Source organism: Zalophus californianus, chromosome 3, assembly GCF_009762305.2.
Source record: "Zalophus californianus isolate mZalCal1 chromosome 3, mZalCal1.pri.v2, whole genome shotgun sequence".
NCBI classification, from domain to species: Eukaryota; Metazoa; Chordata; class Mammalia; order Carnivora; family Otariidae; genus Zalophus; species Zalophus californianus.
Window position 1 is genome coordinate 183490394 of NC_045597.1, and position 12830 is coordinate 183503223.

A 12830-nucleotide genomic window follows, 5' to 3' on the forward strand; every position below is an offset into this window, starting at 1 on the left:
CAGCACGTCCAGCAGCACCTAGAACTCACTGGAAATTCTGACTCCTGTTCCCAGACCAAATGAATAATAATCTGCCTTTTAATAGGTCCCACGTGTGCATGAATGGATAAAGAAGATGTGGTATATATTTACAACGGAGTATTATTCAGCCATGAGAAAGGAGGAGATCCTGCCATTTGTGACAACATGGATGGACCTTGAGGACATTATGCTACGTGAAATAAGACAAATACTCCATGATCTCTTTTATGTGTGGAATCTTAAAGAAAAAAAAAAAAAATCCAACCCAGAAACAGAATAGAATGGTGGTTACCAGGGGGTGAGGGGAATGGGAAGATGGTGGCACAAGCTTTCAGTTACAAGATAAATGGCTTCTGCGTATCTTAACAGCACGGTGACTATAGTTAATAACACTGTATTGTCTACTTGAAATTTGCTAAGAAAGTGGGTCTTAATGGTTCTCATCACCAGGGAAAAATAATGAGAATATGGAGGTAGAAGGGGGAAGGGAAAAAAAAAAGAAAAAAACTGGTCTCAAGTAGATATGTATAGGCACCAAAGTCCTTCTCAAATTTCAGTGTGCACAGATGCACTTGAAGATGATCATCAGGGGGCGCCTGGGTGGCTCAGTCGGTGAAGCGTCAAGACTCTTGGTTTCGGCTCAGGTCGTGATCTCGGTCGCGGGATCAAGCCCGTGCCAGGCTCCGCGCTCAGTGTGGAGTCTGCTTGTCCCTCCTGCTCCTCCCTCCATTCTCTCTCTCCCAAATAAATAAAAAGTGAGAGAGATGATCATCCGTTATCTGCTCGGATTGTGACAACCATCCTGTCCGAGAACCAGGCACCCTGTTTTCAACCGGGATCCCGAGGCTCAGAAGGGTGAGGTGAGGGACCCAGGGTCAGCAGCCAGTACCTGGCGGCACCCGCTGCTGTTTCTGTTGTGCGGAGCAGGAAAGAGAGGGCTTGGTCTCAGCAGAAGGGAGCTCAAGGGGAAGAAATTACTTGCAGCCACACACCACCTCCCTCTTGCACACAAGGTACCACTCACAAGTACTTGTGCACGGCAGCTGTGGGGTCCGAACCGGACTGGCTTGACGTACTCTAGATGTGCAAGGTGCTGGTTACTCCTGGTTTATCGTGAGAGCAGCATAAACGGTGGAGCCAGCCTGCACACGTGCTCACAGGTTGGTGATCCCCATGTATTGTATGTATTGTAAAGCAGAGGGGCTACTTGGCGACCAAAGCTTTTTATTCATTTTTAAAATTGTCTTACTTTTTCCAGACAAAGAGATGAAAATGATTACTGGTTGAGAATTGCACGGTTAGCTGATATAAAGCTTAGGTATTTTATCAGTGAGGATGCGAGCCCAGAATAATGCATGACAGAAAGTGCCTTGCTGGCAAAGAGGAGAATAAAAACAGCTAAGTTGGCTGGTGCCACAGTGACCGAGCCTCCAGGGAAGGACCTCCAGATACTTACTTCTCCAACTCAGAGTTCTCCTGAATGGCTGAACTGGAATGGACATCCAGGGCCTCCGGAGGCCTGGCCAGTTTTCAGCAGACCCTGAGATACAGTGGGCCTTTGGGTTCCCCCCAGATCACTCTGCCCTCATTGGTTCCCCCCACCTCCCTCCCTCCAAGGACAGTTGCAGACTGTCTCCATATCGAGCTGGGCAGCCTGCCTATGGATCCATGACCTGGGACTTTCCAGTGGTAGCAACGGTTCACAGTGACGTCTACATGAGACCCTTCATTTACTAGCCAACCTACAAATGGGGAAGCTTCTGGGAGGTGATGATTTAATGGGGAAGAGCACAATCTTTAGTAACAGACCAGGGTTCATGTTCCCCTGGGTGCTGACTGTGACCTTGAGCAAGTTACTTATTCTCCCTAAACTTCAGTCTTCTTGTCTGTAAAATAGGATAGTTGGGAGGTTGGGGGGAGCACATACAACAGGGTTAATACTGTTCCTGTCATTTAGCAGGTGCTCAAGAAATGCTAAATGTTCTTTCTCCATGAAAAGTTATTGACTATCAATGCCTAACCCCTAACTTCCAGTTACTTCGGTTATCAGTGACAGTACCTTACATTTTTTCTCTTTGTAGTTGTATCTCTAACTTTTAATCCTCAGGACAACCCTGTGAAGCAGGTGGTCTCATTCTCCTTCAACTAGTAGGACCACTGAGGTCTGCAGGACAACTGAGCCCCCGGGCTACTACCCACGCAACTCAACAGGGGTTGATGCAGACCCTTTGGCCCTGAGACCTGGTTCCTTGTCCATCACCCGCCCCGTCACTGTGTGTGGCCAACACTTCCCAGAGTCTCCTAATCCCATCCTTTCCTCAAAGGGGGCACTTCCTACACTCTGCCCATGCTCTTCTCCCCCTAGTCTATACCTTGACCATGTAACCCATTCTCCCCACTAAGCCAGCTCCAAAACGAGCCACAGTAGGAGCGAGGTACATCAGAAAGTCAACTTACTTTGGGTTGAAAGAAAATAAATGTACCAGGTAAAACACAGTTGTTTTTGGAGGTCATCAGAGAATTTTATATATAATGAACAATATTATAACTTATAATACAACCAAGATTTAGGTGACAATAGCAGACCAGGTATCTTGCAAGTGTTACATGGTTGAAAATCTTTATACTTTACAACCATAGGTTAGAGAGAGGGATGCAATTTATTGGACACATCTCACATTTTTTCCTATGAATCATTAAATATTTAAGCACCATAAAATTCAAGCATTTCACATGGATGTGGCAGCCAGCCTTGGTGGTTTAAAATGCATTATGCAGAGTCTCTGGCAGATAATAACAGTGACAATTGCAGAGTACTGATTTTTAATGTCAATTGTCTTGTCCCCTGCAGAACTTCCTGATAATGTCCCTGTAGGAAATTGTGATTTTGTGCGTGCATGGGGGGGGGGGCGCGGGGGGGCGGGTTACAGTAACTTTGAGAAGTGAAATAAAATAACATTCCCAAAGACACGAAGAATTGCCAGGTATAATACTTCTAATCAGTAATTTATATGCCCTGTAAGAATCATAATATAATTCTACTATGGAAAAAAACCCAAGAAATGTTTTTTTCATATTAAATTGTTTTAAATAGAAGATGTGACCAGAATAAATGCGCAATGACTGTTATGTGCTAGATGTATAATCTAACTTAATTTTCGATGTAAGAGTAGGTGTTATGTCCCATTTTATAAATGAGGAAAATGGGGTTGAGAGAGTAGGTGTAACGCACCCTGGGTGACACAGCGGGGAAGTGACAGAGCCAGCTTCTAACCAACTCCAAAGTCCACATTTTCCCACTATTCCTGCAGTCGTACAAAATAAAAGTAAAAACTATCAAATTCATTTGGCGAGCTTATCGAAACAAATCTAATGCAATTTCCTGGACTGCACAGAATGGTTTTGCTTTATTATAATCTACAAGAGCCTCAAAATAAAATCTGATACAATCCAGTTTTAGTGGACCATTCCGTTGACTCTTTTTCTAAGCACCGAAAACATGTATACAAACTTCGTCGATGTGATCTTGTACTAGGAAGCTCTCACGTGATGAGGGAGTACGGGTCACGGCATGAGTTTAGTCTTGTCACATTTCAGCGAAGAGCCTTCTCTCAGCCAAAGCTCAAGGATCTTATCCTTTCCGAAATTTCAGTTTTGGAAAAGTAAGCCATATTTCAGGAGGGGGTAAGCGTTACAGCTTATCAGTTGGCTTTCTGTCAGCAACTGTTAAGAGGAGATGGGGGGTGTGCAGATCTGTGGGCACATTCACATATTTTGAAGTAAGAAATGGTTTATGCTTGTTACCATTTTGTCCACGAGAGCCCTGCATGCACAGATCTAATGCCTAATTGTACTTATTGAACTGTCACTGAAAGCAGAATTGTCAGTAATGCACTCAGCTCTGTGTAGGCACTGGGTGTACAGTTGAGTGAAGCTTGGCCCTGCCCTCCAGGGGCCTGCATTGGAGCAGAGAGCATGGAGGAAGTGTGAGCAGACCTTACCGGGGCGAGGAGGGGGCATGGGAGAGTGGCCTGGCCCATCTGTTGTCCTGGGAGCAGTGGAAGGGAGTCCGAGGCTCCCTGGGGAAATTCACACCACCCCTCCCCTCCAGCTCATTCCGTCTGTAAAGAAGCTGTTGTGTTCCAGGGGAACTTCCCTGAGCAGGGACATCACTGGGAGAAAGAGCAAGACCCGGGCCACAGAGCTGGGAACAGGCCTCTGGGCTGTGTGCACAGGTGAGCAGCAGGCAGCCTGTCACCCCACCGGAAGTCGCTTGGACTTCACAGGCACAGGAGACACTGAAAGATTTTTAAGCCAAAGAGAAACAAGAACAAGTTTGCATCTTGGAGAAATGACTGGGATTTGACAAGTGGAGGCTTCAGTTGGGAGCTGTTTACCATCAAAAGTATGGGGGAAAGACAAAGGCTGCATTAAGGCACTGTGAGACCAGAGGGGAAGGTGGCAATCCACAGGAAGTGGTCTCTGAGTTTCGGTCTGGGAAATACCAGAGGACAAGGAATGCCACCACTGGCAGCACGGAGACCTGGGTACCTGGACACCTGTATGGATGGGGCTCCACTCACTGAGAATAAGAACCCAGGAGGAAACATCCCGTCCTCCCCCGCGTGACCCAGAGCAATGCCCACTGGACAATATATATGCTTTCTAACTGAGGTGGAGGAAAGGCTTCCTGGGAAGGAAATTTTGATAAGGATCATCACCAGTCATGGATTAGCTACCACTAAGCTTTGTTCATCCTTCAGAGAGAAAGGACATTTCAAAGTACACTGATATTTAACCAGGTGAAGAAAGCAGGGTCTTCTAATCCGAGGAGTTATCTGTTCCACAGTTTTGCCCTTTAGACCAGTTAAAATAATTTTCCAAAATCGGAAGGCAACAATTGCGCAGCATTTAGAGAGAGGTTCTTGTAAAATCAGTATTTTGAACAATCAGTCTCAAACACAATCCCAGGCTCACCATGGAGTAAATTGCCCACTTAATTCAGGCTGTGTTTTAAGGCAAGCGTACTATGATAATATTTGGCAAGCGTACTAAGACAATATTCTAATGTGTGTAAAATACTTCAGCAAGCAAGGTACGTCTCTAACTTTCTATTTCTCACCCTTATCTCTTCCCAGAAAATGTTCTCAGACCAAATTCATGAATGAACAAGATGAAATTTTAGAAGGCTTGACGTTTGGTAACACATAACAAAACTTGGGAAACAGAAAAGTGTAATTATAAATGAGGTTGAAATTGGCTTAATTTCAGGGGCTCAAAAATACGTAACATGCCATAGCACGATTAAAAACAATCAATAAATGGGTCAAATGAACTAGGAAATACTCTGTTTTCACCTTAAAATGTACATTTTTTCTTTTTACTGGAAAGTATTAAAATAAATTGCCATCCCGGGAACAGCCCATAACAAGGCTCATTTGAAATGTGTTCTACATATAAGAGCTCATTGCTAATCAATGTTTGGCAAGGAAAACATCTTATAAACAAAATTTTAATTACGTTTTTCTTCTCTCAATTATTTTTAAGCGTGTTGAAACTAAGCACGAAAATGAGTGTCACTTGCTCATGAGAAATTTGTTTAGTTTTTTTTTTCTAAAATGACATGTTCTTAAATAAGGAAGGCAGGTTTCCTCCAATTTATTTCCAACAAGCTTTCTGATTTTTAGGATTAGACCACTGAATCCCTATCAGAATAGGAAATGTATCCTTTGCTATTCAGAAAACTGCTCATTCTAAATTGACATATCTTCTAAACTTTTATAGAAAATATTAATACCAAATGTCAAACCGCTGCCTTGGTACAATACTGACAAAAAATAGAAGAAATTTTTAAAATTGGAAAAGCAAGATGCTTCTGTAAAAACCAGTAACAGGCACATAAAATGCAAATTGTAGGTTGTTTTTATTTTATTTTTTTTTCTAAAATAGCACCATATCTTCCTGGCAGGGTGACCATGACTTAAATGAATCTTCTTACCTAAGTTTAATTAAGCCGGCCCTTAATTTTTCTCCCAAGTGCATAATGATAGCTCTGTCACTTCCCGGTATGAAATGCCATTATGTTTTGGAGGAAAAGCGTCTGTGGCAGGCTTCGTTTGAGGCAGCTCTGCAGGCACTCCTGGGGAGGGGAGCAGGATGCTTTGTGTAAGCTGGTGCATCTGAGTGAGCCCCATGTGGCTTCAGTCCCATTAGCGTGCACACACCGAAGACTAGCTGGACCCCGACTGGGCAAATGCCGTCTGTTTGGAAGTTCACTGCAATGGGGAGTCCATTTTTGTGAATCACTGCCTTAATATTCATTAATAGCTCTAAGGCTCTTAATCCCTTATTGAATATAATTTTTTCCATAAATGCTACTTTTCAAAAAGGGTTGCCAAAGTAGGCATTTCCATTCTCTGAAAAATGCAGAAGAGAACCCGTTTTATGTTCATCTGTGATGTGTTTATGCTAATGTAGCATCTCCGGAATCCAGCCACTGGGGTCCTTCCTGGCATAATGATTCATTCTGCTTTGAAACGAACTGTTAACACTGGCTGTGTGGGTTCTTTCTTTCTTTCTTTTCTTTCTTTCTTTCTTTCCTTTCTTTTTTTTTACATCTTCTTGGGTCATGGTTTTACAATTATTTAAAGTGCATGGGGAAACAGATTACAGAGGAAATCATTTTGAGATGTTGGAAATCTCTACTTTCTAGTTTCATTTGTCGGCCTATTTATTTTTTTCCTATAAAAATTCATCCGGAAGCCCACTGTATTACAGAATAATTGACTTCAATTGTTTGAGGTGCTATTAACCCATGAGTGAAGTTTTCAGTAATGCAATTTGTAATCTGGCCTTTATCATCTCTTTGCCTTCCTGTGAATTAGCATCATTTTAAATAAAGCTGGCTCTTCCATCATCCTCAAAAACATAAGGATGTCTGGGTTTCATCAAGATTGGTAGGTCCAAACAAATCCATAAGAGGAACATTTGCTTAATCTGCCCCGAACAGAGGAAGGGATGAGAGGTTAGTGGGAAAAACCACAGAAACGGAAGGGGCAGCTGAAACCGGAGTCTGAAATGAGCACCATGAATCTCTTAGCACAGCCTGGGCGCCCCGGGGACCCCGAGGAAGTTTCTCCTGGCCACGTGTCGGCGAGCTGTGGGTTCTCTAACTGTGCTTCATGCACACCTGGCACCTGCTGATCCTCTGGCGCTGGGCCTGGCTCTCTCTTAAGGTGTCCGGTGAGGGTGCCGAGGAAAACTGCAAGTCAGGTCTCACTGTCGTCAGCCAGAAGCTATACTTGTTTGCAAAAAAGTGGCAAGTTCCCTGCCTGCCTTGACATTCGAGGAACGGTGCGGCTCGGAAATCTTCCAGACAGCTGCCAGGGGACATGAGGGCCTGCCCTCCTCCCTGGTCCCCGGCCCCTGTGTGCTGCCAGGACAAGACAGAGTTAGGGCTCAGACATGGGCAGACGACCCCAGGCCCAGTCCGTGCCATGTGGAGGGCTCCCAGGAATAGCTGACTGGGATCCACCAAGGAAAGGAGTGGGGGACACAATATGAAACCACTTTCTCTGCGGGGACTGAGGCAAATCCAATGTCTACACCCTAGCAGAATCATTAAAAAAAAAAAACAAAAAAAAAAACACAACCAAATCGTCAGTAAGAAGGAATGGCCCCGCATCTCGACAGGCTAGGGTTTGGGGTAGGCTTCACGACCCCACGTCCTAGTGCTGTCTGTCAGTCTGGCAGAGCTCCCGGAGTCCCCGGGGGGCAAGGGGGGGCATGCAGGCGCTCACCATCAGGAACGAGTACCCGATCCACAGGCTCCTCCAGGTCCGCGGGCACGGGGGGATGGACTGGTCCTGGCTGTGCAGCGCCACCACGGGCGCCGGGGCCTCGCACACCGCACAGCGGCTGATGTACGGGCGGATCTCCTCCTCCGACAGCGGCGTCCTGGGCAGCGGCGCGGCGCTCGCCAGCCAGTAGGACCGGTCGTTCCTCCGGCCGTAATGGCACACTTGGTGGATGTTGCAGTAGGCGAAGGGCAGCGTGCTAAACATGGGGAGGCAAGACCCTGCCAGCCCTTGGGAGGGAACACGAGGCAAGGTGGTGGGCGAGGCGCCGGGCCGGCCGTGCGCAGGGACCTTGCCCGCGCGCGCCCTCCGCAGCCACGCGTTCCGCCGCCCAGATGCACCTGCCAAAGCCCGCTTCTGTGGCAGGCGGGGAGCGCAGGGTACGCGCCTGACCGTTTCTGCCACCTCCCTGGTCCCCGGGCCAGCCCACATTCGCTCATTCATTCCTCATTCCCTCTCGAACCGAACCGAGCCGCTGGAGGGGTGCGGTTAGTCCAGCTCTGTCTCCACAAAGCTCACGCCCTGGCTTGGCTGGGGAGATGGCTGGGCATTTGGGCAGTGAACACACAGCATGGCCAGCCCTAGGAGTGAGAAGGCAGGCTCACGGGGACTCCGGAGAGGATACCCGGAAGAATGATTCTATGCTAGGACCTGAAATACGAACGGGATTTGGCCAGGTTTGAAGATGGTGACTATTCAGAGGAGGAGACAGAGCAGGAGAGAGGGCCAGAGGTGAGGGAGTGTGGAGCTCAAAGAAATCAAAGGAATTCCGTGGTGGTGGGGGCGGGGGGAGGACGTCTGTGTGTCTGTGTGTCTCAGGGGGTCCAGAGAGAAGTCAGACCAGAGGCTGCGGGTTTTGTCTGTCTTGTAAGGAGCTTAGATTTTATCCCGGGGCTCTGCAGAGCTTTATGAGGAGGCTCGGGCTAGACCAGGGTGGGGGGAGACGGATGGAGCAGAGGCCAGGCAAGGGGGCTGTGAGGAGGCGAGAAGTAAAAGAGCCAAAATACTAAACATTACTTCTTCCTTCCCCCTGACCCCAGGCCCTCTACTGGGAAGGGCCATGGCTAAGCCCAACGGGGAATGACCTGTGAGCAACTGCCACAGCTAGGCCTGCACTCCTGCCCACCCCTGCTAACAGCCGGAGTCAGAGCCCAGTGAGGGCCGTGAGGAGGCTCCCCCTCCATCAGCGCCCCCTGCTGTCACGTCCCTGCTACGCCCACCACCCAACCATCACCATCTGGGCGAGTCCGCGTCTGCCAGCACCTGGGTAAGCTCCTGACTTGAAATCAGTCCCTGCGGCTTACAAATCTACTAATGAAAATGGACAAGTGGGGCGCCTGAGTGGCTCAGTCAGTTAACTGAGTTGGTTTCAGCTCAGGTCCTGGTCTCAGGGTCCTGGGATCAACCCATGTCAGGCTCCCAGCTCAGCGGGGAGTCAGCTTGAGTTTCTCTCCCTCTGCCCCTCGCCTGACTCCCATGCGTGCCTGTGCATACTCTCCCAAATAAAAAGAAAATAGACAAGCAGCACCAAGGGATGACTCCCAAAATCAAGTTCTATAATTTAAAAAACCAGTTGGAGTGGGGCAGGGAGCTGGTGCCGGCTAATCGCACATCATCTAACCCCCTCCCCGGCCGCTACGGATGCACCATTTGACATGTAAACACAGGAACTGACCATGGCCTGATTAAATAGTATACTTTTGGAGGTAGCAACTGCACTTTATATGAGTTAAATTTAACCTGCTGAGGAAGGATCACTTTTTAAAAATGAGTCAGTAGCCAGATGATAACTACAGTAGCCAGACTGAGCTGCTCTGGTGCCCCACAGGATCACTGCTTTCATAGAATTCCCTGGCAATTAGCGTGATTGTTTCAGGAGAAAAAAACTCCACGGGAGAGGAGTGATCACTGAAGATGTTGACGAGTCCGTTAAATTAACCCAAAAGCCGTCCTCCTAAGCGATGGACGTGGGTGACCACGTGCTCCACACGTACCAAGGTCTTGATTGTGCGCCTTCTCCTGTCCCTCCAGGTATAAGAGGCTGTAGCCCGTCCAGAGCCTGGGCATGCCCGCGGGGCAGGCGGGTTCGCCATCTGTCTGACTGTGGAGAACCAGGAGGAAGCCACTGAGGTATCCAGGCCCAAACCCTTTGGGCCCAGGGTCCCCAAGGGGCCCAGGAGGGCCTGGAGGAATAAAGAAAAAAAAATGGAGGCAGGTTAAGGGGGTTGTTTTAACGAGCACTTCTGAGGGGAGGTGGAGGGGGGATGGGTTAAATGGCCGATGGGGATTAAGGAGGGCACTTGTTGGGAAGAGCCCTGGGTGTTACATGTAAGTGATGGATCACTAAGTTCTACTCCTGAAACTAATGTTACACTGCATGTTAACCAGCTGGAATTTAAATAAGAACTTGAAACTACAAAAAACAAAACAAAAAAAAAACAGTGAGCAGACAAAACTCCCTGCCCTCCTAGAGCTTACATTGTACTTGAACAAGAGAAATGACAAACCATAAAATGTGTTAGGAAGTGATAAATGCTGAGAAGAAAAAGATGGGGTGGCGTCACCCCTGCCGTGTGACCTCCCAGATATGTGTGACCTTCTCAGACTGGACTGGGAGCCTGGTGATTGTCAAAGCGGGTCGTCCTTACCCCTCCCAGACCTCTCCCACAGTTCTGGCATGTCTGGGAAAGGCAAGGGATTGGGACCCACATGTACCACCTGGACCTTCTTTTAGGAGGCAGGGAGGAGGAAGGAAGCCCTAGTTCTGGCATTCTTGCCGGCAGGTGGGAAATGAGTAGCTCTGCACAATGCGAGCAGGGTGTCTCCTGTGGCATCTCTAAGGGGCTGACCCACTGAAGGAAGCCAATGGCTACTTCTAACTGCCAAGAGCAAAGGGGAAACCAAAAGTTGTTTTTTTTTTTTTTTTAAACTCATTTCTGGAAGACTGGCAGGCTCCCCCCGTCTATACTGTAAACTGGAGGCTACAACATGGTAGCTTGTGCACTGGATCTGGCCTGATCCCCTGTTTCGTTTGACCAGTCCTGACTGCCCGGCGGGGGTCTTGGACTTGGAAAGCAGAGCGTAGGCAGCATGGAACTCTCCCCTCTACACACAGCAACTGGCTGAGGCTGAGTCGTAGGCTCCACTTTGTTACAGACATCACCAGCCCCCTTCACTCCTCAGTAACAACCTGGGAGGCCCTCCGCGAAGATGAGACTGTACGTGGGAGTCTTTGGGTCCCGAGCGTCCAGCAATGGTACCTGGCACGTTATATTTCAAATCACTAATCTGTCGTGTCTTACATCTCTCCTCACCCAATGCCTACTCCCCAATTTTTTTCTTAAGAAGGAGCCTTGTATTCTATATAAATGCCTCCACAGTGGTGCAACACGATGAAGGGAACTCAGAAAACTGAGGCCAAGTGATCCGGCCGGTCGTGGAGGGTGAGAACGCCGCTGCCACCCTCACCTGCCTCACGGCCTCTCAGTGGCCATCACACACAATGCCAGGCTTGCCTTGGGAAAGGCTGAGTCTTTTATGGTAATGCATAGTGGTTTGGGGAAATACTAAACGGGGGGAGAAGGCCTTGACTCATCTTTTTGATGGCTGAGGATCAGTCAGAACATGGGGGATTCACCCTGTTCCCCTCTTGCTGCTTCTGCCTCCCCAATACCTGGTGAGTGTGCATCTAAGGCAAATGCTTTTAATAGGATCAGGTTGGGAAGCCGCTTGAGAGCCAGGGATCTCATGCACAGTTCCCAGATCTGTGGTGTCAACGAACGGAAGAGAAGCTGGAAATGCTTACCTGGTACTCCAGGGCAGCCGGCTTCTCCCGTGTCCCCTTTGCTTCCGGGAGGCCCAGGGGACCCTGGGAGTCCATCCTCACCCCTCCTGCCATCCGGCCCAGACTCTCCTTTGCACCCTGCACGAGAGTTCACGACAGCATCGGTGAGAACAGCAGGACACCGGCTAGCCCTTCCAGCCCGGGGCTCCCCCTTCGGACTACACTGCGTTCGCTCACGTCGTCGTCCCAGATACATGGAGTTCGGATTGTCCCATCTCGGCTTGGTGGTGGGGTCATTAGGCTCTGAGAGATCAAGCCATTTGCTTAAGTAATAAGCCAGTCATGGGCAGAGCCAGGATTTGGAGCCAGACCAGGGAGATGTTGGAAGAGAGGTCTTCACGTTTCTTCAGATTCTTGTATATTTACTTTTTTTTATATCGAACATATATGACGTCTATAATTAAATATTATCCTTAATAATGATTTTTTTAAGAAAGCTGAGTGGAGGAATAAGTAAAACTTAATAGGATTCAGTTGGGAGTCAAGTTACATTTGGAGCAAGACAAGAGCAGCAGTTTTTTAAAATAATAATTGAGGGTTCACAAGGTGGGAGGTACCACCCTTTACGTGGCTTAGCCAATTTGGTCTTCTCAACAGCCACATGACCAGGCGCTCTCGTGTACCAGCCTGCCAGTGGGGAGAATGAGGCTCAGAAAGGTGACAGAGCTGGTCCTGCCTGTTGAGGAACCGCGCCCAGGCAGGGCTAGGGCCCAGGCTGTGCCATCAGCCACCAGCCAGCTTCATGACGAGCTGTGGAGCTCAGGTGCGCCCCCTGGAGGACATAAACTGGGGGCCTGGCAGCAGTCACACTGATACTTGAGGGGTTAAGTGTTTGGTTACTTATGTCCGAGGCATCAAATCATTAGCCACAATCCCCTCTCATGAGTAGCAGATAGGGTCCTTGCCTGTGGTGGAGTGTTTTGCCATTAGCCTGAATTCCCTGCATTACTAGCCCCCCCCCCCAAGGGTTCTGGTTTCTACCTGTTCTTCTCTCTCCCTTTCCCACTCTCTCTGTTCTTTCTCTCTGCCACGAATTAGCCTAAAACGAACCATGAGGTCAGAGAGGGCTCACGTTTTCACTCTTGGACTTGTTCTTCAAGGGAGTGGGG

At 48.3% G+C, this 12830-nt stretch overlaps 1 protein-coding gene across 10 annotated transcripts in view; it reads right to left on the bottom strand.

Moving 5' to 3' along the window:
* Positions 1-2531: 2531 nt before the first annotated feature.
* Positions 2532-12830, bottom strand: part of COL4A4 (collagen type IV alpha 4 chain) — a 124606-nt gene continuing 114307 nt past the window's right edge. For 6 of the 10 annotated variants that reach the window (XM_027589925.2, XM_027589927.2, XM_027589929.2 and 3 more), the window contains 4 exons: positions 11683-11799; positions 9872-10060; positions 7821-8107; positions 2532-7453 (listed from right to left, as the gene is read on the bottom strand). In XM_027589925.2, the coding sequence (XP_027445726.2) occupies positions 7190-7453; positions 7821-8107; positions 9872-10060; positions 11683-11799 (857 nt within the window). In that variant the 3' untranslated portion in view covers positions 2532-7189. The remainder of the gene's footprint in view (positions 7454-7820; positions 8108-9871; positions 10061-11682; positions 11800-12830) is intronic. The other 4 variants (XM_027589930.2, XM_027589928.2, XM_027589934.2 and 1 more) reach the window with 4 other exon arrangements.